The sequence below is a fragment of the Phyllostomus discolor genome, chromosome 13 (assembly GCF_004126475.2).
Source record: "Phyllostomus discolor isolate MPI-MPIP mPhyDis1 chromosome 13, mPhyDis1.pri.v3, whole genome shotgun sequence".
In the NCBI taxonomy this organism is placed as follows: Eukaryota; Metazoa; Chordata; class Mammalia; order Chiroptera; family Phyllostomidae; genus Phyllostomus; species Phyllostomus discolor.
Window position 1 is genome coordinate 14,127,058 of NC_040915.2, and position 26,546 is coordinate 14,153,603.

At 53.9% G+C, this 26,546-nt stretch overlaps 1 protein-coding gene across 2 annotated transcripts; it reads right to left on the bottom strand.

Annotated features, from left to right (window-relative positions):
* Positions 1 to 2,313: 2,313 nt before the first annotated feature.
* On the bottom strand, positions 2,314 to 25,385 carry ARAP3 (ArfGAP with RhoGAP domain, ankyrin repeat and PH domain 3). Of its 2 annotated transcripts, XM_028527603.2 has the most exons (33): positions 25,259 to 25,385; positions 23,105 to 23,648; positions 22,928 to 22,989; positions 22,714 to 22,825; positions 19,448 to 19,651; positions 19,242 to 19,311; positions 18,889 to 19,009; positions 18,616 to 18,800; positions 18,430 to 18,536; positions 17,982 to 18,181; positions 17,799 to 17,884; positions 17,483 to 17,665; positions 17,196 to 17,331; positions 16,451 to 16,567; positions 15,872 to 16,019; positions 15,663 to 15,765; positions 13,427 to 13,646; positions 12,452 to 12,515; positions 12,033 to 12,196; positions 9,946 to 10,158; positions 9,585 to 9,690; positions 8,559 to 8,706; positions 8,191 to 8,259; positions 7,442 to 7,516; positions 7,229 to 7,343; positions 5,390 to 5,518; positions 5,170 to 5,303; positions 4,872 to 4,954; positions 4,752 to 4,787; positions 4,553 to 4,616; positions 4,314 to 4,451; positions 4,074 to 4,112; positions 2,314 to 3,348 (listed from the first exon to the last, which is right to left on the bottom strand). In XM_028527603.2, the coding sequence occupies exons 2-33, from the start codon at positions 23,629 to 23,631 to the stop codon at positions 2,866 to 2,868; spliced, it is 4,641 nt and encodes a 1,546-aa protein (XP_028383404.1). In that variant the 5' UTR covers positions 23,632 to 23,648; positions 25,259 to 25,385; the 3' UTR covers positions 2,314 to 2,865. The 2 variants fall into 2 exon arrangements, with proteins under 2 accessions (XP_028383404.1, XP_035870840.1); XM_036014947.1 differs by lacking the exon at positions 4,074 to 4,112.
* Positions 25,386 to 26,546: the final 1,161 nt, after the last annotated feature.

Below are 26,546 nucleotides of genomic sequence, written 5' to 3' on the forward strand. Positions count from 1 at the left end.
TCGCCCCGCCCACGTCTGGTCTGGCAACGAGTAGGGTCGTGAGGCTCTACAGAGTCATGGAGGAACTAAACCTCAGTTACAGCTTCCAGTACCCCAGAAAAGGCCTGGATCGCGAGTGGGGTGGACGCCGCGTCCGCTGGGCAGTAGGGGGAACACCAGGTTTCTGAGTCAAGACGCCTAGGTTCTATTTCTAGTGGAGCCGCTGACTCAGCCCGCAATTATTTCTAATTATTCATTTACATATGCAGATCTTCAGTCTCCCAAGCTCTTCAAGGGTAGAGAATAACGAGGAACTGTGTGTGACCCGGGAGACTGAGTCACTGGATGCCTAAGTGAAGATGCATCTGACAAAGGAAACAGGACTGGTCTCAGATATTTTCCCACTTCCCATTGAACTGGAAAAGCCAGAGTGAGCTGAGGTGAGAAAGATGCCTGGAGCCAGAAGGGAACCAGTCTCAGAAGACAGGCACATCCCAGGCCAAGGGAAACTGAAAGACACCACTGAGTGGGTGTGAGCTGGGAGATTAGTGTGGGGCCTTCGGTCCCTGAATGCCCCAGTCACCTTCAATGTCTGCCCTTCAGCCCCTGCACAGCTCTCTGAGGATCCGCACGCCGTTTCCCACCCCCATCACCTACTCTTGGCCCACATCCATCACCGCACCCCAGACTTGGAAAAGTTGCCCCAAACTCCAGAAGCACATCCCCAGCAGCCGACAGACATCTCCACTTGTATATCTAATAGGTGTGTCAAACCTTTTTTTAAAAAGATTTTACTTATTTATTTTTAGAAAGGGAAGGGAGGGAGAAAGAGAGAGAGAGAGAGAAACATCAATGTGTGGTTGCTGGGGACCATGGCCTGCAATCCAGGCATGTGCCCTGACTGGGAATCGAACCTGTGATGCTTTGGTTCGCAGCCCGAGCTCAATCCACTGAGCTACGCCAGCCAGGGCCAAACTTTTTATTTTTTTTTTAAGATTTTATTTATTTTTAGAGAGGAGAAAGGAGGGAGAAAGAGAAGGAAACATCAGTGTGTGGTTGCCACTCACATGCCCCTGCTGGGGGCCTGGCCTGCAACCCAGGCATGTGCCCTGACTGAGAATTGAACCTGTCAACCTTTTGGTTCACAGGCCAGCACTCAATCCACTGAACCACACCAGGCAGGGCAGTACCTCAAACTTTTAAAACAGATTCTTCAACATGATTTTTTCCCCAGTCACCTCCCCCAAGTAACATACTAAATGATACCACTCTCCAACCATTTGGGAAAGTCAGAATCCCAGGGTCGGTGTGTCCTTTCTCCTACCACTACCTTCCAGTGAATCCTATAGGTTGTTTCTTTAAAAATATCTCCTACCCTGGCTGGTGTGGCTCAGCGGATTGAGCACCGGCCTGTGAACCAAAGGGTCGCCGGTTGGATCCCAGTCAGGGCACATGCCTTGGGTATAGGCCAGGTCCCCAGTGGGGGCCACTTGAGAAGCAACCACAAGTTGATGTTTCTCTCCCTGTCTCCCTCCTGTCCTCTCTCTGAAAATAAATAAATAACATCTTTAAAACTAATTTTAAAAAGTCTCCTCTTGATCCAGCTCTCTTGGTTTCTGAAACCACCAACCTAGTCCAAGCCCTCATTGTCAGTCTCCTCGTCTAATGTCTGGTCTCCTTGCCTCCAGTCTCTCCCCATCCCCACCACAACCCATTGTTTATAAACAGCCAGAACAGCTGCTTTTTTATTTAAAAAAAAAAAGAAAAAGAATTAAGATCTCATCACTGTCTTCCTTAAAACTCCTCTGTTGCTTCAGAGTAAAATCCAAATGCCCTAGCACGGTCTACAAGGCTGTGCATGCATCCTCCCCGCTGGGGCCCGTCCTCTTCTCCCACTCCCCACACACAGTGCTCTGCCTTCCTTGCTGTTCCCCCACCAAGCCAAGTCCCTTCCCACTGGCAGGCCAAGAGCCTTCATGCCTGCTGCTTCCCCTCTCCTTCTGGAGTACTCCTCCCAGCTCTCCACATGTCCTGCTTCTTACCCTTATGTTTCAACGTTTCATCTCCTCACGGAGGCCTTCCCCATCCACCAGCCTAAAGGCTCCCTCCACAGACACATCACTTTGGTGTGGTGTCTTCAAAGCACTGAGTGTATGTGTGTGTTTTCTATTTTGTTGTTGTTGTTGTTGTTTCCTCTCTACAGTGGAGGCGCTATAAAAAGCAGGGACCCCATCTGTTTTGTTCATACTGTAGCTCCAATTCCTGGCAACAACTGGGTACTCAATATATATTTGTTGAGTGAATGCATGAACAAAAGAATGAATACAAGAACGGTAACCTTTGGGTTCCAAGGTTTGTCAACAGTGTCCCATCCTTTCTGGCTCCTCTTTTCCCCAGCTCCCAACTCTAATCAACGTCCCTACTGTTGGGCTTCAAGGTAGTCCCCAAATGTAGGAAACGGAGTAGGACAGACTTGGAGATCATTCAGATCCCTGGCCTCCAAACTTTTTTATTTAATGCAATAAAACCATTGTTTTCAAACCCAAATTTCCCATAGAACCCCAAAATATTAAATATATGAGGCAGGAGTTGCCCTTGTTGAGGAAGAATATGTGGGGCTTACAGCTCTGAGGAGCACTGACGTCCACTGTTCTCCTTATTTCAGTTGCTTCGTGGTGCAGACAAGTGAGCAGAGGCCCAGAGAGGGGCCGTGACCTGCCCTTCCCTGGGCAGCACACAGCCTCTGGAGCCCTCAGTTCCTGCACTACTTCCACAGCATCACACTGGATTCTCGAGTCTTTCCAGCCAGGACAGAGGAAGTTCCCAACGGTGTCTGCCGAGGTGAGAGCTTGGGCCTTCTGGTTACCTTCTCCCTCAGAGTGCTGGTCATGTGAGGGGCGGGCTGGAGGGTAGACTGGAAGTGCAGGGAGGTGGGGTGGGGAAGCCAGGCGTCTGTATCGGATGGCTGTTAGGGCTCGGGGTCTGGGGAGTGGAGGGCTGGGAGGGGCTGCCCAGGCCTATGGTGGTTTCTCCCTTCCTCAGGATGAGGCTGCTGAGCTCCTGGAGCAGCTGTTCCTCCAAGGACGAATGTGTCTGGGAGCTGTTCTTTGAAGGGGGACCTGGAGGGGGCTCTGGTGGTCTCTCCTCCCGGCCTGCCGTGGAGGGAAGGGGTTGATCAGAGGACCTCTGGCTGGTGAACCTCCGGGGGGTCTCTGGCTTGGCCGTCTGCTCCCTCGTGGTGGAGAAGGAGGTGGAGGTGTCCTCTGTCAGCTCCGAGAAGTCCCCCACTTCCTCGTACACTGGCTCCTCATACACAGACCCCTCCAGTTCCTCTTGCTCCTCCACAGACCCCTGGGATGACTTCATCGGCTGCATGGGAACGGGTTGGCAGGGGGCAGAGTTAGAGCTCCCAGATTCTCTATCATATCATTTCCTGAGCTCCTGCTCTCAGCCAGATGCTACAGAATACTTTGCACACATGGTATCAAAACAATTCTGTATGATGGGATACACTGAAGATGAGTGAACTGAAGCACAGGGAGGTTAAATAAGTTGCCAAATGTTGAAGCTGGGGCTTGAACCCAAGTCTGTCTGACTCTAAAATGTATTCATCTGCCCTGACTGGTGTGGCTCAGTGGATTGAGCACAGGCCTGTGAAACAAGGGGTCACCGGTTTGATTCCCAGTCAGGGCACATGCCTGAGTTGCGGGCCAGTTTCCCTATTCCCAGTAGGGGGCACTCGAGAGGCAACCACACATTGATGTTTCTCTCCCTCTCTTTCTCCCTCCCTTCCCCTCTCTAAAAAAAATAAAATCTTAAAAAATATATTAAAAAAATAAAATGCATTCATCTAACCGATTTCTTTCTGTTTCTCAGATATTGTAACCACTTCCCCCTTTCCTCACCACACCTCACCATCCCTCATTTTCTTCATTTTTTCTGGCCACAACACCTTGTCACTTTTTGTCTCTCCCTTTCTCTCTCTCACACACACAAACACACACACTGACAGCCTGCATCAGAACACATACAGAGAGCACACTGGCTCAGGCAGCAGCACAGAAAAACACAGCTGGAGCGGGCACAGTACTCACAAAGAACATGGACAGGGTCCTCCGATTGTGAAGTCGCCTCTGGGCACAGGTGGGGTGGGGATTTGGGGAGAGAAAGACACAGAGACACAGTGAGGCCTGGCAACAAAAGGTGGAGAGTGGGGACACAGAGAAGACAGAGGGAGCACACCGAGCTGGCAAGTGCACCACTCCCTCCTGCAGTGCGGCAAGGGCACAGGCGGGGCGGGGTCAGGAAGGGGCTGAGGTGGGCTGGGATCTCACCAGGGTCTGATTGGCAGAGAGGAGGGTGGCCCCGCTGTCATCCCCACGGATGGGTAGCAAAGGCATGGTGCCAAACTTCTGACGGGCAAGGTCAGAGGAGGAACGGCGTCGCAAGACCACTGGCTGCTGGTCATCGTACTGGAGGGAGGAGGAGGGGTTGGCACAGGTGGGCATGAGAGGTGCCAAGGGGCAGAGCTGGGACCACAGACCTAGCCCTCTGCTCTTCTCCTTCTGCTCACCTGGGCTTTGAGGATACTGGTGGTCCAGTCCCACATCTCGTCCTCGTCAGCACAGGACAGGTAGCTGGGAGTGATAAGAGGGGAATTTAGGGACAGGAAAGAGGTCACAGCTACAGGGGTGGAGAATAGAAAAATGGAGGAAATGGAGCATAGGGAGCAGGTTTGGGCCAGAGGAGAAGCCAAACTGGGAGGTACTCACAGATGCATCTTCTCCAGTATCAACGTGAAGCCCCACCTGGGAGGTAAAGGAAAACGGTTAATGGGGTGACCAGAAAGACCAGAGGGGCCCTAGAAGTGTGGGCTAGGGAAGGAAACTCACGGTGTTGGAGGCTTTAACTTCTTGCGGATCCCCAGGTAGACCTTGGCACCTTCCAAAGGCCACTCCCGTTCTGGTTTAGAGCTCTGAGAACACAGACGGAGTCAGTGAGGTTTCGAGGTGAGAGAGGGATCACGGTTCGTGAGCTTGAGAAGTCATGGAAGCACTGGGGTTATGTGATCACAGGGCCAGGGGAGCAGTGAGGCTGACGAGGTTATGGGCTGTGGAGTGAGGGTCACGGTAGCCATGACGCCCTCCCCACAGCTACCCAGCGTCCCTCCCAAGAGCCCCAGGGCCCCACCTTCTTCTCCTTGAGCAGCAGCAGGCAGCGACCACGAAGCAGAAAGAACCTCTCCTGGAAGCGGTTTCCCAGCAAGCGAGGTGGTTCCTCTCGACACCGCAAGAGCCCCACCTTCGGGCTCTCCCGCCGGACACCTGGGTACAAATGGGCAGTACTAGGGTGTGGGGGAGCAGTCCTGAGGGAGAGGCCTGGGGGTGCTGGGCTGAAAAAGGAGGCTCACCTGTAAAGAGGCAGCTGGCCTGGGCCAGGGAGACTTTTCTCAAGAGCAAGGAGGCCGAGCAGGGCTCTGGGAGCTGACACCACTGTAAAGCCTGCTCCAGGACCTTTTCCTTAGGGTGCAGGGGCCGCTCTAAGGGACAAGGTGGGGGTATCAACCAGAATGTCCATCCACAGCCTGGAACTCCTTTCCTCCCAGTCACTCATTCATTCGTCCATTCCACCATCCAGCCACTGACACTTGTGTTAGCACTCCCTCTCTGCCAGGCTCAGTGCTGGCCCTGGGGATACAGTGGTGAGCACGGAACACATGACATGCTTTCACAAAGCCCACAGCCTAGCAAGGGAGCAGACGGTAAACAGGCAAGTAAACAAAACAATGAAAGACAAGTAATTACTTGGAAAGAAACAAAAGAGCTGAGAAAGAGACTAACGGGGCAGGTACTGAGGGACCATGATCAGTCAAGGCCTTTCAGAGGGAGCGTTTGTAGATAAGACCCAGAGGCCTGAAGAACTAGGAAGAAGAAGTCATGCTAAGATCAGGGGGAAGAAGACTTCAGGCAAGACAACACGCAAGAACAAAGGCCCCGAGTCAGGAAAAAATGTGTTTGAGGAACTGAACAGCTGGGGTGGCTGCAGCAAAGAGAAAAGGATAAATTACGTGAGGTCTGAGAAATAAGCGAAGGCCAGATGCTCAGGCTCTTGTGGACCACAATAAGGAACTTGAATTTTAAGTCCAACAGAATTCTATTTTAAGTTCAATAGGAAGCCATTGGGAGGTTTTAGCCCTGAGAAGGGCGTAATCTGATTGATTCGTGCTTGAGATGCCCATCTGGCTGCTGTAGAGAAAATGGTTTGCCAGGAGGCAAGAATGGAATAGTGGACAGCTATTTCCTTTCTGGAACTGTACGTATTCATGGTTAATGTTGGGGAGCAAAAAAATAATGGTGACTTTGATCAGGGTCGTGATGGTGGAGACGGAGAGAGTGATAGATCTGAATGGAATCTGCAGAACTGGTTGGTTGGGTTGTGTAAGAAGGCAAAGGAAAGGGAGGCATTCTAGAGGACTCTCAAGTGCCTGGCCTCTGTGTGAGTGGTGGTGCCAGTGATTGAATTAGGGAAAACTCGGAAATGGCCTGTGTTTTTTGCTGGGGAGGGGGCTGGGAGTTGAGTGTGGTCTTAGACATTTGACATTTGAGAGGCTTATGAGACGTACAAGCGGAAGTGCCAAGGAGACAGTTGGACATGTGAGTCTGAAGCTCAGAGGAGAGGTCTGGTATGGAGATAAATATTGGGGGGGCAGCTTATTAATGGCATTTAAAGTCATGGGGATGGATGAGCTCATCCAAGGAGAAATGTAGACAGAGAAAGGAAAAGGGTCCAGGATCGGAGGCTGGGTCCAACATTTGGAATCTGGGCAAAGGGGGCACAGAAGCCTCCTTCAAGATGGAAGAAAAACCCAGGTTTTTGCCCTGGCTGGTGTGGCTCAGTGGATTGAGTGCCAGCCTGTGAACCACAGGGTCACTGGTCCGATTCCCAGTCAGGGCACATGCCCGGGTGTCGGGCCAGGTCCCCAGTAGGGGGCACTCAAGGGGCAACCACACACTGATGTTTCTCTCCCTCTCTATCTCCCTCCCTTCCTCTCTCTAAAAATAAATAAATGAAATCTTAAAAAAAAAGGTTTTGGGGGGACCACAAAAACCAAGAGAGGAGAGTCCGGAGAATGAGAGAATGGCCAACTGTGTAGACTGCCCCTCACATGCATGGGGAAGTGTCTACTGTATCCGGACCATATAGAAATCACTGATAACTGTGGCCCTCCACCACACAGGGTCATACTCACCAAGCTCCCCATGCTCGACGATCTCAAACATCACCCACAAGTCAGTCCCAGCTGCTGCTCCCCGCATCTCCAGTACCTGGTTAGTCAGCTCCTCAGCAGTCAGTGTTGGGGACACCTGGGGTCAGGGCAAAAGCAGAGGACCCTTGCTGGTCAGGCCATTGCCCCTGTCCCACATCATTCTCTCATCTCCCCTCCTGTTCCCTCAGGACTGACCTTGAGGGTGACACAGTTGTCTGGGAGCTGCTGCTCTATGTAAACCTCCATGATGAGGTCTCCAGCCTGGGACAGCTGAGGGATGGGACCAGAAGTCAGGAGGGCACGAAGGATGTAAAGAAGCAAGGCCAGAGGACTCTTCACGTTGCCTCATAAATATTCCTCACCACCCCAAAGAAGTCTCCTCCCAATCCTCACCCCCAACATGACTCAGGCCCTTAACAGGGAGAGCCCCAGGAGTGGTGGGACCACATCTTCAGGCTGCTTAGGTGCTTCCCAAGACAGTGCAGCCAGTGCTCAGGAGGACAGGTTTGGAGTCAGACTGTCTGGTTTCCAGCTCTGCCACTCACTATAGTGTGACCTTGAATAAGTGACCCCCTCGGCCTCAGTTTCTTTATCTGCAAACTGGGACTACCTACTTCATGGAGTTGTGTGATACTAATGTGAGATTACAGGTACCTGGAATAGTCCTCAGCTATTTACTATGGTATTTATTATTCCTCTTCTAACTCTGTCTAATTTAGCTAACTCTTCCTTGGATCTCTTACACGTGAAACTCAAGTGCTTCTGCCACTATTTCATCATGGAGAATCGTCATGGAGGAACGAATAGATCAAATCTTAAACCAAACCTCTTTCTCCAAACTACTCCCCTCTTTGGGTTTCCCCTATGTCCAGAAACAGAAGGTTAGCTTCCTATCTTGATGTCCCCTCCTGACCTACTCAGAAGCCAAGGTCAGGACAAGTTACCTGCACATCCTTCCAGGTGGTGATAAGACTGACCTCCAAGTCAATCTGAGCTACCTGGTCAGAGTCGATCTGTGGAAGAGCCAGAGAGAGTGTGTTGGGGGGTGGGGTGAGGGTATTTGGATACTGGGAAAGGAGGGGAGCGGGGAGAGATGTGATGACCAGAGAACCTGTAGGCAAGGGTTAGAGGCTAGAAGAGCTAAGAACTAATTGGGCAAGGATGTTAGGAGCGAGGTTATGGGTGAAAGGGGCCCAGGACTCTGGGAGGGGTTCCTGATGCTGAGGCCTTCAGAGGGCGGGAGGCTTGCTGGGGTGAGCAGGCTCCAGCACTCAGGAAGAGGGACTGTGGGCCAGGGGTTGAGAGAGCTTACCTCAAAGACAGAGACATAGCCGTCGATGAGTTCCTGCAGGACCCGCACCTCGTGCTCCCCACGCCCGTCTGTTTGGAACACACTGGGCGCAAACAGCAGGGCCAGGTTCCTCGTGCACATCTGGTTTAGAGCGGCACACTTCTGCACCCTGCAGAGCGGTGCGGGGGCGTGAGGAACACTGTAGGTGCTCACCCGTTTGTCAACGCATCTATTCATCCAGCAAACACTTATCGAGTCCCTGCTGTACACAGGCCCTGGGCTGAACGCTTGGGATGCAACAGTGAGTAGGACACAATACCGGCCTCAAGGAGCAAAGATGTCTGTCTAGGGGAGGGCCAGATGGGGACTGGGTGATTATAAAGACAGTAGGGTCAGCAAACTTTTCGTGTCAAGGAACAGACAGGAAATGTTGTAAGCCATACAGTCTCTGTCACAACTCCTCAAGTCTGACGCTGAAGTGTGAAGGCAGCCATCGGAATGAACGGGCATGGCTTTACACTTTCTGCACAAAGCTTGATTTACAAGACAGGCTGTGTGCGGGCTGATTTGGCCCATAGGTCGTAACTGGCCAGTCCCTGTGATACAGTGTAGTTAGTATATAATATAGCAGGGGTTAACCCTCAAATCATTTAAAGACCTGTCACCCCAACACAGACTGGGAAAGATAGATCTGCCTCTTAATCTTTTTTGTCTCCTACAACTACTCCTTTGCTTGGCACAGAATAACAAAACCAAATAATACTGACTTCTCACGATTTCTGAAGGCTTACTGCACATGTGCCAAGTGCTGTAGTTAAGAACTCCACAAGCATTATCTCACTTAACTCTCATATCACCAGTGAGGCGATACTTATTACATCATTACATCATCTTTACAAATGAGGAAACTGAGGCTTAGGTCTGCCTGACTCCAAAACCCACATGGACACTTGCTGCTTGTGGGATGGATGAATAAATGAAAGCGAGGGGGCTGGGCAGAAGTGACGATGGGCCAGGGAGGGGCGGGGAGGGGTCTGCCAGGCTGACCGATAGAGATGCCCGATGAGGGTGGCCAGTGTGCGGTGGTTGACCCTCGGCAGGCAGCCAATCACTTCTTTGTACTTCTCCAGGCGCTGATTCTTCTGGGGCAGCTCTGAGATGGAACGGAGAAGGGTTAGAGACAATCGGGGAAGGGAGAGTGGAGGGATTTTTAGAGAAACAAACCCAGAATGGATGTGTTTCTGCCCCCTTCCCACCTTGCCCTGAGCCGAGTCCCTGGGTGATCCTCCAGTGGGGGGAATGCTAGGGAGAGGGGCTGTCCGATCCCACAAGAGAGCCTCGGGGATTCTGGTGGGGTGGGTGGAGTTCCTGGTTGCCCGTGAGGAGTTCTTAGGGGTCTTGGGAGTACCGGCAGCCTCCCTCCAGCGCGGCAGCAACCGTGCAGAGGTCACGGGATCATCGAGCTCTCGAAAGAATCGTTTGAGTGTGTCAGTGACATCCTCCACAAAGTGCTCCCCTGGTCGGAGCTTCACGGACCGGGCATCCCGCCGGAACTCAGCCAGGAGCCGTAGGCTGCGGGCACGGGCACCCCCTTTCCGGTATACACCCTCCAGCCGGAGTCCTGCGAACAGCCAGCATCTCAGCTTACAACCGCCCGAAGACCCACGAGCACCCACCCAGCATCCCATCTGTGACCCCCCTACATGGCATGTGGCTGTCGGGGGGGGTCACAGAGGAGGAAATCTGCCTCCACGGTCTTGCTTTCCAGGGCCCTGCTCAGTCCGCATCCTCAGACAGTCCTTACCTAACCACACGATCACCCACAGCTGCCCCCATCACTCCGTCTCCTCATCACGTTTATTTTTAAACAGCACTCTCCGAAATCACATTACAGGTCCTAGTTATTTGAAGGTTCCACATTTGCAAATTCAGCTACTTGCTAAAATACATTTGTAACTCCCAAATCAATACCGGCGGCACTTTTTCAGTCGGTTGTGAACAGGCACAGGGTGGAAAAAACTGGGCTGCCTGTCGGCCACACTCCTGGCTAAGGTCTCAGACAGCAAACGAGTGTCTTTTTCACGACATATTCAGAGCCATGTTTTTTGTCTTCATGTGCCTTTTTTGTGGGTGATTTTGCTGTTTAAAATGGCCCCCAACTGTAGTGCTAATGTGCCACCCACTGTTTCCAAGGGCCGGGAGGCTATGATGTGCCTTCTGGAGAAAACTCGTGGGTCACGTAAGTTTCCTTAGGGCAGGGGATGCAGTGCTTGTTGGCAATGAGTTCAATGGTAACAAATCAACAATACATAGTAAATAAAGGGTCTTTAAACAGAGACACATAAAATATGGTCATGTATTGATCGGCTGATAAAAACATGACCAGGGGCTCTCAGGAACCTACCCCTGTATTTCCACTGGGACAACATACGGTATGCATGCACTCAGTGTTTGTGGCAACTTTATAGACAATAACTACCTTGAATGATGAGAACTGACTGTATTTGTTTTCTTAGTCATTACCCGTCTCTCCCACCAGTCTCGGAGCTTCACAGGACCTTCCCTATTCACTGTCTTAACCCCGTGTGGCACGTGGGAGCAGCTCAACAAGCATCTGTTGAATAAACAGTGGCAGTGCGGGAACCGTGGAGGAGGGGCCTTGAACACCCACTCTCTCTCTCCAGGGCTTTTTCATCGGCCCTCTGACTTCATTCCTCCTTTGAACACAAGGGAGGCTGAGAAGAGGGCAGGGGTCTAGTGAGTGGGGGAGGTCACTGCATGAGGCTACCACCAACGCATGGAGCATGTCATTAAGCCACTGACTATCCTCTGTCCTTCTTGTAAGCACAACTGTTTGTAGGTTCATGGATGTGCTTTCCCCCCTTCTGCCCTCCCTAGTTTTCTGTGAATGTTGCTTCTCAAGAGTTCAGCCTTCTAACGGGGGTTCACCCAGGATTCTACTTGGTCCTCACTTGGGATAGAGAGTAAAGCAGAGGCCTCAAGCTTACAAAGAATTCTGCGAACCACTTGCATAGCTGATCTTTTATGCCTGGAAAACCTCCCACACAGAATGATTGTGTTTCAGCCTTCAAGGATTTGGCTGCGCAGCTCGGCTCTGGCCCTGTGGCTGCCCCCTTTTGTCTCCATGGGTCTACATCTGTAGCCACACTTCAGAGCCACTCTATTCCATGCCCATGCCCCAGGGGCAGCTACCTTGGAACACTTACTACCTGCCAGGTCCCACGCTAAATGCTTTATAGGTGTTACCTTACTATCACGACTATCCTGGAAAATAAGGACTGTTTGTAACCCCATTTTACAGATAAAGAACGGAGCCTCAGAAAGGCAAAGCAGCTTGCCAAGGGTCACTCAGCAGAGGCTGTCAGTCTGCAGGCTCTGCAGGCAAAGCTTGTAGGCAGGTCACCATCTCCCCACCCTGGCTGCCCATTTGTCCCCCCTCCCCCACTGGCTCAGTATTGGCCAGCACCCACTCACCGTGCTGGGTGACAAAACTGATGCAGGCATCCACGATGATGGGGATGTCACCTCGGCTCATCTGCTGCTCCTGCAGCCCTGTGCCACCCCCACCGGCGGCTCCCCCAATGGCTGAGTTCCATGCTGAGAAGTCCAGCCGGCCCTCTCCCTGCAGATATAGGGTCCTGAGACCCGAGAGGCCGGGGTCAGTGCCATCGCCAGGGGATCCACTAAGAGGCCCAGAAGCACAAGGACCAGATTTCCCAGAGTCACCAGCAGGGGACAGCACCACCCAACCTGTACAGGGCCTCTGAACTAGGGAAGGAACTTTGAGGAAGTGGGAAGTGGTCCAGCAAGCCAGGGTGAAAGGGTGTGTGTGGGCTGAGCTCTAGAAAGCAGGGGGGGGGGGGCCTGGAGTCAAGGGTAGGGACAACACTTACCTTCCTGTCTCTACCAGGACCAAATGCTCCTTCTTGTCTGGGGTGTCAGCTGCCGAGGCTACACCTGGGAGGAGAATCGTGGAGATTATCATTGTCTTCAGTATCATGACTAATATTTATGAAACATTTGAGATATGTAGGTGCCAGCTAGGAGCCTTACAAACAGGGCTGCATTAAATCCTGTGAGTTACATACTATTATTCCCATGTCACAGATGGCACATAAAGCTCAGAGGGGTTGAATAACTTGCCTCTGACTATTTGCCATGAAATGGTAAAGCCCAGCTTGCACTCAGGTCTCTTGCCTCCAAAGCCCTAAAACATTACCCTACACTGTTCCTCTTTCAAGAGAAAGTGAGAGTACGCAATACCCTCTCCCAGTCCCCAACCAGCAAGTGACTCTAAATAATGACAACCTGGCTGGTGTATCTCAGTGGATTGAGCACAGGCTGCAAACCAAAGTATCACAGGTTCGATTCCCAGTCAGGGCACATGCCTGGGTTGCAGGCCACGGACCCCAGCAACCACACATTGATGTTTCTCTCTCTCTCTCTTTCTCCCTCCCTTCCCTCCCTAAAAATAAATAAATAAAATCTTTTTAAAAAGTTTAAAAAAGAGAAAAAATAATGATGACAATAAGATTTATAGCATACAACATTTATGGAACACTAAGAGATGCTTGGACCCTGTGATAAGGGTTTTACATGCATTGCCTATTTAAAACTCACTACAACCCTATTATTGTATCTGCTATAAATAGAAGGAAACTGAGGCACAGAGTAGTTAAGTAATTTCTCCAAGATCACACAGCTAGGAAGTGATGGAGTGTGGAGGTTCTAAATCTGGAAGTCTACTCCAGAGCTTGTGTCTGAATCCACTACATTCTGCTCTTTCCCACAGGATCCCCCAGACTGATGGTGGTCCGTTCCTCCCCGCTCCACGGCTGCCCTTCCTCCCCATCCCCATCCCTGCTCACTGATCTCCTGTAGCCGCCGAAGATGCACCATGTCCTCAGGGACTGTGGGGCCAGGGCCCGGTGCTGGACACAGGAAGAGGTGGTCACCACGAAGAAGTCCAAAGCCTGACAGCCAGACGCCAGGAGCCAGGGCTGTATAGGAGGGGGACCGCAGCCACAGGCGGCCCAGCCGCAGCAGCCCAGGGCCCAGCAGCTGGTGACAGCTCAGCGGGGAGAACCACTGTGAGGCAGGAAGAGGACACAGGGAGAGAGGAAGATGGGGCGAGAGGCGGCGGGGAGGGAGTGGGAGGGCCAGGGGAAGGCAAAGAAAGACATGAAGAGAAAGCAGAAGAAAGAGGAATGAAAAGGGGTAGGGAAGCAGTGAAGGAAAGACCCAAGGAGAAGACAGAGATGGATGGAGAAAGACAGGAAGGAAATTCAGTTCAATTCAATTTGCTCCGACCAACACGGAGAGGCTCCCTGCGTGACAGCCTTAAGTCCTTAACGGGGATGTAGGGGTAAGAAAGAACAGGCCTGTAACTAAAGAGTCAGGGTGCCCCGGGAAGTCCCACCATGCCAAGGGGCTAGGGACAGGCTTTGTGGAGAAAGGACTATTTGAGGTGGTCCTCAAAGTACTACTTCTCAAACCTCCTGTGAAGAAGGACAGGAAGTTTTTTCTTTTCTTTCTTAATTTAACTGTGACCAATCAATACTTTAATAAAAATAATAAAAATGAACTACTAGAGCCCTGGGTGGTGTGGCTCAGTGGATTGAGCACCGGCCTGAGAACCAAGGGGTCACTGGTTCAATTTCCAGTCAGGGCACATGCCTGGGTTGCAGGCCAGGTCCCCAGCTGGAGGCATGCAAGAGGCAACCAATAAATGTATCTCTCGCACATTAATGTTTCTTTCCCTCACTTTCTCCCTCCCTTCCTCTCTCTCAAAATAAATAAATAAAATCTTTTAAAAAACAATGCTTAAAATGAATTACTAGAAAAGTGAAATGAGAAAAGACATACACACAAAATATAAGCCACCAATTTTTATAACAAGAGTGCACACATAAGTCACTCTGTCCAACTGTTAGGAAGATTCTAAAGGTTGACTCTCGAGTTCTGTACTTGGCCATAACAAAGAGTGCATGGGCCAGGACAGTGGAACAGCCTGCAGCCCACACGTTGGGCAGCACCACCCACCTGTGGGCTGCAGGATGGGCTAGGTTTTTTGGAAAGTGTGGATAATCATAAGAGGAGACTTGGACCCAGTGGGAAGGGCCTCAACAGAGCCATTAAAGGTCACAGAGAACAACTTCTTGGTGTGAGAAGTTATGGGGGAATCAGGAGACTGGGGTCAGAGGCTGCAGAGATGTCCTGGAGAGGCCAGAAGGAAGCCTTTGGACCTTGGCAATGGGAAGTCACTGGCCACCCACAGGGTAGCAGAAGAGTATGGAAGGGGAAGGCAGCTGCAAGGAGTTATAAGGAGGAACTACAGGCTGCCAGAGCAGAGGACTTTCAGAGAAGTTGTCGGAAGGGCACCAGGGTGATGAGCTGAGGGTGGAGCAGGGCTGTGAGAGAAGCTGTTTAAGGACGGGAGTGATTATGATGTTTACCATTGCTGTTTCCTCACCCACAGATGTGGGGGCTTGCTGGGTGCCAGGCAGTGTGGGCCTCACGTGTCTCTAATTCTTAGCCTTAGGGAGTGGGTCTTTTATGCCCACTATACCCCTACAGAAAAGCTCACACGACTGAGAGGTGGAGGGCTCAGGTCCCAGGATGCCTGACTCCAGCATCTGAACTTTAACTCCAGGGGGAGGGTGCAGGATGGAGAGAGATGAGCTTGCCTGGCCGTGGGGAAGCTGGGACAGATGAAGGCAGTTTTGCCTCTGGAGACAGGGGCAGCATCTCTATGGGATGAGGCCCAGCACACTCAGGTTTAGGCCATAAGCTTTGGGGACAGAGGCCTGATTTTGGTCCTGTGCTCTGCTGCCTTTTAGCCCTGTGACCTTGACCAAGTGCCTTTATAACCTCTGCAACTCGGTTTCTTTATGTGCAAAACACGAACAGCCCTTACCTCTGAAGGTTGTTGTGAGAATTAAAGGAGATATTGAGTGGGCAGTGCTTACCACAGGCCCTGGCACAGAGTAAGTGCTCAGTCCACCTTAGCTGGTGATGGAAGGGGTAGGAGTAGCTATAGGAAGAGAGAGGACAAGTGGGCACAGGAGAACCATGGGTGTCGGGGAGGGGTCTCCGCCATCTCACCTTGGCCACCGCACTGACCCAGGCCTCCAGGCTGTCAGCTCCATCCGTGCCAAAATACTGGATCCTTCCCCCAGTGAGGATGAGCTCAAAGGAAAAGGGGAACCTGGAGAGACGGTGATGTCAGGGAAGAGAATGGGGGCTGAGGAGGGGGCTCCAGTCTCGGGGTCAGGAAAGGAGAAGGGGAGCTCAGTGAGACAGAGAGCTGTTACCTCTCAAGGTCACCTGGGTCAGTAGGTGGAGGGCTCACACCCAAACACACCACATCCTGGGGCTGGATGAGGCTGAGGGGCTCGGGGCTGCTTTCCGATGCAAACATTTCCAGAGCGGCTCCCAGCACACACCACAGTCGGGAAGGAGCTGAGGGGAAGACTGGCGGTCAGTGGGCAGAAGACCCCCGTCTCCACTGTCAGAATTCCCCCCGACCAGATCTTCACTCTGTGTCAAGCCCCTGGACTATGTATGATCTGGTGTAATCTTCACAACAACCCTATGAGGTGGGTATTATGTTCACTCCTGTTTTACGGATGGGGAAACTGAGGCTCAGAGTTTGAGTAGCTCACCCAAGTCTCATGGGTAGGAAGGAGCGGAGCTAGGATTTCACCCTGACAGTCTGACTTCAAACACAGTGCTGCCATCGGGCGTAGCTCCTCACTTGGCCCTTGCACCCAGCCCACTCGTGGGCATGACCCCACTTTCCCATGCCAGCCCGCTCTTCCCTGTCCCTCTATGGTCCATCTGCACCCATCTTAGTTTCACCACCTCCTCCCCTCCCTTGGCTTCCCCCTTACCATCCCGGCCCTTGCGAGAGGGTGGGGGCCCAGCTTTGTTGCTGATGGGACCACAGTACAGGAAGCTGCTGTAGGTGGCAGGTACCACCACCTCATTGTACACGCCAAGGGAGGAATCTGTAAGGGGAAGGAGTAGTGGTCAGGTCAGGCCAGTACCATGAGGTGGTCCGAGCTCCTTAGGGGACTGAATCGAGAAAGACAGTGGGACCGAACTCCACTGGCAGCATGGCTCTGTAGAGCCCAGTTGGGCTGGCCCACTCACTGCTCAGATCAGGAAAGAGGGTAGGATGAGGCCTCTAAGCCAGCCTTTGTCCACTGCCTGTCCCCACTAGCCAGCCTACTAGGCAGTGAATCCTGGGAGGAGGCCTCAGAGCATGGGTCATCTGTAAGGGTCTCAGCCCCTCCAGCCTGACCACTGGAGACCCACATCTTTAGATGACCATTTCTATGATCAGACTGCACCCAGGGAGATGAGACGTAGTCTATGGACTAACCCAGTCAGAGGGAGACTGGCACTAACACTTCGAACATCCAGATCAGTGCTCCAAGGCAGTGGCCAATGTCAAGTCATTTCATAACATCAGCAAATTGGCCCTGGAGGATCTGGAGGTTTAGGAAACCGCCCAGGCTGTGCTGAGGTTGTGACGGACTTGGTCAGGGGTTAATTGCAGCTCCATGGAAGAACCAAGGCACAGGCTGGGGCTGAGAATTGAGGGGAGAGAGAGGAGGCACTTGAGGGGCTCACCTGGGGACAGGAGGCTAGGGAAGCTGCCATCGATGGCTGAGGGAGACCAGGGCTCCTCGCCCTCAGAGGCTTCGACACAGAGAAGCTGGGTCATGTTCTTCAGCAGGTTGGGCCCTGCCACAGCGGCACACAGCGCCTGCAGGGAAAGCAAGGATGCCGTTGGCCCCACCACTCAACCTGAGAGGCCTGGGGACAGTCCGCTGGTCACCAAAAACAGCCCCTTTCCCCCCAGGTCAACTCAGACACTGCTTTTCCCCTCCCCATCAGCCCCAACTGGTCCCTCCTACCTGGAGGAGCTGGCTGTGATCTGGATACTGAGGGTGGGGCTTCCGGAAGAGACCCAGCCGGTACTTCCGGGAGATAAACTCTCCCCGTGGGCCAGGGGTTGCATCAGGATGCAGCCTCTCACCTGGGGGTAGGGCCCCTGCCCAGAAGCGGTTGGCTCGATCATTTCCTAAGATGATGAACAACTGCAGGAGGACAAGGGGCAGAGGTGGGTGACAGAAAACTCAAGTTTCCACACATTCCAATCCTGTGTCCCTACAGGCCTTTTTTGGATGTTCTCCTTCCAGTCCCCATTTTCTCCCTCTTCTGACTCCTCACCTGCACGATCTCATTACTCCAGACACTCGTGTCCAGCTTCAGACTCTGCACCTTGGAGATACCAGAACCCAGAGCCCGGTGCTGACCTGTCAGGGCACGAGGGGCATGTGACACGGGTGCCCCGAGCCTTCCTGCGCCAGTCCCCCTCTTCTCCCCGTTCTGGCCGAAGGCCCCGGCCCTCACCCGCACACTGCTTGCAGATGACCACTCCCAGGTTGACAGCAGCCCAGTCTGGGCGTGAGGCCCCGCAGTCCGCACAGTGCAGGTTTGCCCGATTGGACCAGATCTTCTCAGCCACCTCGTAGTCAGACAGGGTCTCGGTTACTGCTTCCTGCAGAGCGGCCGCCCAGCTCTGCCGAGCCCCCCCAGACTCGGCTGTGAAGCTGAGGGGTGGACAGCCAGTCTGTGGGCATGGACACCCCACTCCCACTTGCCCCATCCCACTGGCCATTCCTGTAGGAACCACCGAAGGCTGGCCCAGACCCTGCTTGACAGCCTTGACCCCGCTCCGTGGCCTCCCACCAGTGCACACCCACTGACACCCTACGGAGGAGGTCTCCGGGCCTCTGCACCCTTGTGCCTCCCTCCAAAGTCTCTCCCCAGCCCTGCCTCCTGCCAGTCTGGGCCCCACCTGAAGCAGCGATGGGGTGTGAGCAGGTCGAAGCTGCGACTCTTGGTCTCCCGGACGCTGCACCCTTGCAGCTCAATGAAGCAGATCCCAATGCCCAGGGAGAAGGCCTGGTGGGGTCAGGGGAGGCACAGTGAGGTGCCAGATTGGGCTAGGCCAGGCCCATTGGCCCCGGCCGGCCCTCCTCACCTGCTCGCTCTTGTACAGTGCCAACTCTCCAGGGCTCAAGGCGGCAAACACCTTGGCCTTCTGTCCACGCAGCTCCAACATGCCTGTGCGGAGGGGTCGGGGCAGCTGCGGGGCCCGGGGGTGACCCTGGAGACGCTGCTCCTTCAGGCAGGATTGCAGCGTGGAGCACCAAGTATCCCGCTGAGCTGGTGGGGGACAAGGAGGCAGGTCAGTGGGCTGTGTGCTCATGTGGCCTCCCCACCCCCACCCCAACCCAGGGGGCCCAGCCCTCACCCTCGCTTTCTGTGCGGAACACAAACACCCTCTGGCTGGTGATGACCTGGAATTTGTTGTCCTTGCTGCTGCGGGTCATCTCGATGGCGGACAGAGGGATCACACCCTTGGGGAAAGGGTCCTGGGGAGAGCCCAGTGACCCACAGGGGACATGAGGGGCCAGCACCAACTTTTAATGAGATCAGCACTCATCGCACAAGCAGCGGGGTACAGCTGCTAACCTGGCTACTTTCGATGCTGACACCGGTCATGCATCCCCACCATGGGCTTCCACCTTCCAATCCTCCAGTCTCTCAACCCTCCCTCTCCCTCCTGTCTCTCCACGCCCCATGTAGCATCTTCTGGACCCCCACCTTGTCATTGCCAAAGTACATCAGACTCCTCCCATTGAACTGCACAAAGCGCCTCTGGAAGACGTAGTTTCTAGGGAAGGGAGGGGCCAAGGTCAGTGAATAGTGGAGGTCGCATCCTGTGGGCGCTCCTAGGGTCTGGGACACTTGGGACATGACCTCCACCCCACGGCCCAGCCTCTCTCCCCTTCCCTTCCCAGAAGCCCCACCCCTGAGGGGAGAGCTTGTCTAGCCATCCACTGAGCAGGGGCGTGGGGCGGTCTGCCTTGGAGGAAAAGCTGGCATAGGGTGAAATGAGGTCATCACTGGTCTCCTCTGTGTCCAGGGTGGGCAGCGAGAGGGTGGAATCCCCAGGCAGCTCAAGGCTGGCATAGCCCGCATCCTCCCGTGTCTCTGCATCCTGCCTGCTGAGCCTTGTGGGGACCAAGACAGAGACACACACATTAGACCCAGTTCCCTGGACATCCCCACCACAGCACCTAGTAGAAGGCCTGGCAGGTACTGGGTCCGCTGTGCCAGTGGGAGATTAGGGAGGCTGGGAACCCAAGAGATCAGCATGGACCTTCTTCCATGAGCACACTTGGACTTTTTATTGGGAAAATTTCAGTCCCTCTCCTCTGCCATTCGTATTACTAGGTGGAAGAGTTGGGGAAGGGCTGTGTAGATGGCTCCCTGTCATGGCTGCTTATATCTAATAAATATGTTTTATTGGTTCTTTCTCCAAAAAGTTCTTGACTTTGTCTCCCTAGACCAAGTTCCCATCAGTTCTCACCAGGGTGATGTAATTGCTTAACTGGTCACCTGCTTCCACTCTGGCCCTCCCTTTCTCATTCACTTTCCCATCCCCACCAAACTGTACTTTTAAAAAAGAAATGAGATCACTTTGCTCCCCTGCAGGAAACCCTGTAATAACTTCCCATGTGCACTGAGGTTAAACCCAAATTCCTTACCATGGACTGTAAGACCTCAGACAGTGAGACCCATGGCTACTCCCCTGACCTCCCGTCTGGTGCCACCCTCACCTTTGCTCACTACAGATCATCCCCAATCCCCTCCCCGTCTCAGGGCCTTTGCACATGCTGTTTCCTCAGCTCAGAACATGCTTCCTTGGGCTGCCTCTTCTCAGCCTCAGGTCATTACTTATGCCACCTTCTCAGAAAGTCCTCTATTATTTTCTATCACCTTCCAGTGGTTCTTAACCTCAGCAGCACAAAATCACTTGGGAAACTTAGAAATACTAGAATATGGGCCCCATACTAGACACTTACATTGGAACTCCTGAGATTGGGGCCCGTCATCTGTAGTTTAAAAGGTTGAGAACCATCCCTCTGCCTATTGATTTCTTACTTCCCGGAGAAGCTGAAGCACTCAGACAAGAACCCCGACTGACTCCAAGCACCTTATCTACCCAATTTCACACATACTCTACTGTCCTCCTGTTACTGTAATTAACAGCCCTGTCTAAAGTCAGCCCCTCCTCTGTGCTCTAAATCCTGTTCCTCTCACCTACACAAGGACATCGCTCCAGACTTTCTCCCTTGCTCCCCCTACATCAGCTAACGTTCCCTCTCTGCCAGCTCATGCATATTCACCTGCAAACACACATAACATTTCAGCCTATAAAAATCCCTTTCAACTCCACTCCACTACCGACAACCGCTCCAACTCTCTGCTTTTCTTTGCAGAAAAACTCCTAAAGAATGTTGTCTACTCATTTCCAACTCCTTCCATTCTTTCTTAAGCCCACTCTGATCAGCCTCCATGTTGCCAATTCCAGCGGTCAGCTCTCAGTCCTCATCTTACTGGACTCCCAGCAGCACTGGACATGGGTGACCTCCGGCTCCTCCTTATACAAATGTCCTGCGCTTGGCCCCTACAACGTCACTTTCTCCTCTTTTCCCTTCTCCTTCACTAGCCGTTTCTTTTCAGTCTGTCAGGCTGATCCTCCCTCTTGTCCCAGACCTCTATATGGAAGTGTGCCGGGGTGCTAAGCTTGGTTCTCCGTTCTGCTGACTTTCACTTGCAGCTGCCACACACCCATCTCACCGCTGACAGCTCACAAATTTGATCTCCTGCCTAGGCCTCTCTCCCGAACTTCGCACTTGCATATTCCATGGCCTGTCTGTCATCTCCTCTTGGGCGTATGATATACACCCCGGATTCTGCACGTCCAAACCTGAGCCCTCAGTCCCTGTGTCTCAGACCTCGGCCACTCCAGGGGCTTTCAGCTGCTCAGCCCGAGGCTGTCCAACAGAAGTCAATATGAAAGCCACATAGTAGGTCATTTTAAACTTTCTAGTAGCCACATTAAAAAAAAATAAAAAGAAACAAGTGAAATTAATTTTAATAGTATATTTTATTTAACCCATGTCCAAAACATTAACATTTTACTATGCAATCAGTATAAAAATTATTAAGATACTTTATACCTATGTCTATGATATTCATCTACTATTGTTTTCTTTGTACTAAGTCTTTAAAATTTGGTAGTTGTTTCGCTGTTGTAGCCTATCCCACTCCAGACTCGCTGCATCTGGTCAGCGGTCATATGTGGCTAGCGGCTACCACACTGGACAGAGCAGGCCCAGACTGGAAACCCCTCACGTCATCTTTCTCTGGTCTTTTTTCTTACACACCCCAATTTACTAGGACGGTTTGCCTTCAAGATAGAACAAAACCCAACCACTGCTCACAATCTCCCCTGCCCGGTCTCCAACCCAGCAACCTGCGGGGATCCCTAAACGGTAAGCCAAGCCCTTCCAGTGGCTTCCTACTTCATCACAGCAAAATCAAAAGTCCCTACAAGGTCCTGCCCCTTGCACCTCTCTGACATCACCCCCTCCCACTCCTCCCACCCTGGCCCACTCTGCCCCAGCCGGTCCTGGGCACGTGGCCTCCTGGGAGCTTCTCTTCTGGCCTCCTCCCCCTGCCTGGGACACTCGTCTCCCAGATACTGTTGTGACGGACTCTCTCACCCCCTGCCCGTTTTTGCTCAAATGTCATCTTAACATTCTGGTAATTTTTAGTGAAAAATTGCAGTCCACGCTCCCCCTCACTGCAGCCTAGTCCTCCTACCCTGCTCTGCTTTCTCCCCTGCCACTAAACACTTGTTAACCTATGGTGCAACTTACTTATTGTACCCACTGTTAATTGCCCATCTCCCCACTGGGGCAGGGATTTCTGATCCGAGTTGTTAAATGAAAGAATGAAGAGCACTGCTCCCTATTTTAAATGATATGTCCATTTGTCAACTTGTTTTTATTGCCTCTGTGCCCCGCTGAGTCACAGGCTGCCTGAGGCAGGGACGAGGTCTGTTATGTTCGTTCTGTATTCGAGATGCAGATGCAGATACAGACCCAGGGGCTGGTGGGCAGTGGACATTCGATGCACGTTTGATGAATAACTAGGTACCTGGCCACCACCCACTCCTCAAGCTTCCCCACTTCCTGCCATCGACACCCTACTGACCACTCACCTGTGCTCAGCCCTGTCCTGACACACACCTCTGCCATCTCTTCTGTTGGATGCCCCTACAACCCCCACAGGCTGGACACCATAGTACAGGCAACCGGGATCCATGATGTGCACTGTCCGGGGAGGACGGGGGAGATGGGAAGAGGAGGTCAGGTACCTGAGGCCCTGAAGGGCACTGTCCCTCCCCGTCCTGTGGCCCATGATAACACACCTACCTGTGCCTGTAGTGGGCCTGAGGGCAGGGGTTGGGGCAGCGGTCTGGGAGCTGTCTGGGGCCCTGAGAGGAAAGGTCTAGTGGTCATTCAGGGAGAAAGAAGGAAGAACAAGCCCTCATGTCCTGTTTCTCTCTGCCCCCACCCAGCACTGGATGCCCAGGGACGCAACCCACTCACGTGTCCTGAGCTGTCTGTGCCCCTCCTCTCAAGTCCAGGCCGAAGTAGATGGCATTGGGCATCATCTCCACAGGATTCAAGGCTGGAGGCTGCTCAGAGGTGGAGGTGGGGAGAGGAGGGGAACTCGGGCTGGACTCTGGGCTCCTGGGCACTTCTGGTCTCAAGAGAGCTGGGCTCAACCCAGGCCTCTGAGTTGTACTGGGGCCACTGACCCCACCAAATACTGTCCTGGGCTTAGGCACAGGCTTGGGGGGCTGGGCTTGGGGGGCAGGGCTCGGGGATGGCTCCATGGGACTCTCCTGTTGGGGATCCAGGGTGCCCTCTGCAGTGCCCACTTGCAGCAGCAGGCGCAAGATGCGTTTCCGGTGCCCTGTGGCGCTGATGCCCAACTGCTTCAGCTCCTCGTGGCCCAGGCCCCGGACTGCACCCGCTGTAGCCAGGCCATGCTTCCGGAACGTGTCTGCATACTGCTCCAGGTGCACCGTGGCCAGCCACACAGTGATGTCCAGGTCCTGAGGGGCAGCCATGGGGGCTCAAGCCATTGCTGGGGGGAGGGGCAGGGTGAAGGGAGGGCTCAGGCAGAGGTTCCCCTTCCCTGTCTCAAAGTCTGAGGCTTGGATAGGGTACCAGACTCCAGTCTTCCTCCACAGAAAAAGGACTAGAGGCCTGTGATCTGGAGGTAAAGCCATCCCAGGACATCAGAAAGGGCTTTCTTATTCCAGGAGAATCCCTTCACTTGCAGATGTGGAAACTGAGGCCCAGAGATGGGAGGAGACTTGCCCCAGGCTCACAAGAACGTGTTAGTGTTGGCCCTCAAGCTCCTGCCCACCCTGGGTCTAGGTCCAAGCTCTGCCCCTGCACGGCTGCACAGTCAGCTAAGTCAGAACAGGACGAGATGCCGGAACCCTGCAGGGCTGAGGTGGGTGGATTGGTGGGGAGGAGGGGCCCATGATGTGGCCTGATGCTGCTGTGGCATAAGGTGGGGACCGGAGCAGCTGTGGCATTAGGAGGAGGTGCAGATCCCACTCCCACTGGTTTCCAGAGCTGAGGTACAGGCTCAACCATCCTAATCCTGGTCATTCCCAGTTCCTCCTCCCCTTCCACCTATTGTCTCAGCTCAGACTTCCTTCCTGTCCCTCCTGCCCTGGCCTCCCACACATCCTGCCTGCCTTGGCCAGGCTGCCAAGAGAGCCTTAGCTAGTCCCATCATGTGGGATCCTGGCCCTGGGCAGAGTGGGGTGGAGAGATGAGGGACCAGAGTCTAGGGCCACTCCAGGGTCTTCCTCCACTCCCCCCCCCCCCCCGCAGTAAGTTCACACATGTGTGCATGCGCACAAGTCAGCACGCCCCCCCCCCCCCCCCCCCCCCCCCCCGCAGAGGGTTCAGCGGTGTGAAACGACATCCCCCTTACCTCTGCTTTCTCCAAACCTTCCTTTTCCTTGCCCATGCCCTAAGACTCAGGACTGAGGTTTGGTCCCATTCGCCCAACTTCACCTTGACCCTGGTCTGTTCCCTGGACCTACCTCTGATTCTGTCCCCCTGAGTTTTATCTCTGCCCTGCCCTTGTCTCTAACCCAGCCCCTTCCCATCTCTACCTCCAAATCCATCTCGGCCCCTCTCCTTGTTTTGCTCTCTAAGCCTCTCCTTGCTTCAGTCTCTAACTTTAACTAGATCTTTAGTTGCATCTGTATCTCTGGCCACCTCTGACTCTAGGTTTCTGTCTTTCCCTGTTTCTCTCGTGTTGAGTCCTAACCAGGACTGCCCTCTCGCCCTAGCATCAGTTCTGGCTGCTCTCCGCCTCTCAGAGGCTGAGCCCCATCCCCTGGCTAGGGCCAGAGTGTGCCTCCGGCCCTGACTCAGAGTCCAGTTTCCCGGTGACTCAGGCCCGGCCAGGGCACGGGACTAGGGACCAGGAGGTGCTCGGGGCAGGAGTGCGGGGGCGGGCCGGACAGCTCGGGCCGCGCGGGCTGCAACAAGGGAGGGGGCAAGGAGGGAGGGGGCAGAGGCTGGGCGCCCGCAGGGAGGGGCGGGTCGCGGCAGGGAGCGGTGGGGGAGGGCCGCGGGTGTGGAGGGGGCTTGGAATTCCCTCGAAGGCCCTCGAGGTGATGGGGAGGAGTCTGGGCAGCGGGGGCTCGGGGGCGCGGGGGTCCTTACCTCTCTGCGCGGCCGTGGTCCGCTGCCCGGTGCCCGCCGGGCTGTCCGAAGCTCCGGGTCCAGCCGCTCCGGCCCCGCCTCCCTCAGCCCTCCCCCCGACGGGCCCGGTCCCGCCCCACCGGCCGTTCCCCCCCGCGGGGCCCCGGCCACTCCTTGTGCAAGCGTCTGCCTTCAAAAGCTTTGGTCTCCTCACCCAACCGCAGCGCTTATCTTGGGACTGGCCCGCTCGGCCCTCTTGGGGGCCGAGAAAGGGACCGGAACAGGGCCAGAAGCCAGGACAAAGAGGCAGAGACCAGAGCAGAGAGAGGCTCAGGGAGAGACCTGCGAGGAAAGGAGAGCGTGGGTCCGGATGGCCGTGCATCCCCTCGTCCTGCAGACAGGGGAGGGGAAGAGGGTCGGACCCCAAGCTCCCAGGGCACTTCGCCCAACGGGGTGGCTGGACCCTGGCACCCAGTGAATGCAGGGCCGAAAGCTGGCCTCCAGGAGGCAGGGCCCTCCCTGCTGGGGGCCCTGCAGCAGCCCAGCGATCTGAGCTGGGGGAGCAGGGAGAGAGGCGGGGCACAGGAGACCCCATCTGCTGCTCCCTCCCCAGGGGCCTGGCCTAGGTTTTTTCCCAGGGATGAAGGTCGGCAAAGCCCCTTTTTTCTCCCCAACCAGCGTTAGGATGAGGTGGTCATCATGCCCGCACAGTCAGTCACCCAGCAAATAGCCTTTTCATCCTTGGGAGAAGCCCCCTCTCCTCATTCTTCTGCAAATTTGTGTGTGTTGGTTGGAGGGAGTACCGGAGGAGAAATGGCTCCTTCCCCTCCCCCATCCATCCTGGAGCCCCAGCCTTGAAACCTGCCCCCTGGAGCCTGAGGCACTTCCCCCTCAGAGCCCGGCTGGTCTTCAGTTTTGTGTGGTGGAGGGGGGGTGGCTGCCGGCCGGCTGTGTTTTCCTGTTTGTACGAGAGGAAGTTGGCTGTGAGTCAGCAGACACAGGAACTGTCAGTAGCTAGGGAAGACCCCTGCTTCCTGGGAACGTGGAGGGAGTGTGGGGAAGTGGTCCCCACCTGGCGAGAGAAACTCCTCTGCAGCTCCTGGAGCCCTTCCCTCTGAGAAAGAGAATGATAATAATAATCTCAATCATTAAAATGGCTACCAATTATTGGGAACTGACTGTTATCCCAGGCCCTGTGCAAACATTGATTTGCAAACTTTGGTTAATCCTCACAATACCCTTAAGATAGGGAATTTTGTCCCCTCCACTTTGGAGATGAAGACGTGTTTCTAAATGGGCAGCTGTGTGT

Bases quoted from the DNA above. Each gene is read 5' to 3' on its own strand.
- ARAP3 (XM_028527603.2), bottom strand. From the start codon at position 23,631: ATGGCTGCCCCTCAGGACCTGGACATCACTGTGTGGCTGGCCACGGTG. The intron at 13,647-15,662 runs GTGAGATGGCGG...CCTGCCTCACAG, and splicing joins GGGTCAGTGCGGTGGCCAAG to TGGTTCTCCCCGCTGAGCTG. The intron at 12,516-13,426 runs GTGAGCAGGGAT...TTCTCCTCCCAG, and splicing joins TCGGCGGCTACAGGAGATCA to GTGTAGCCTCGGCAGCTGAC.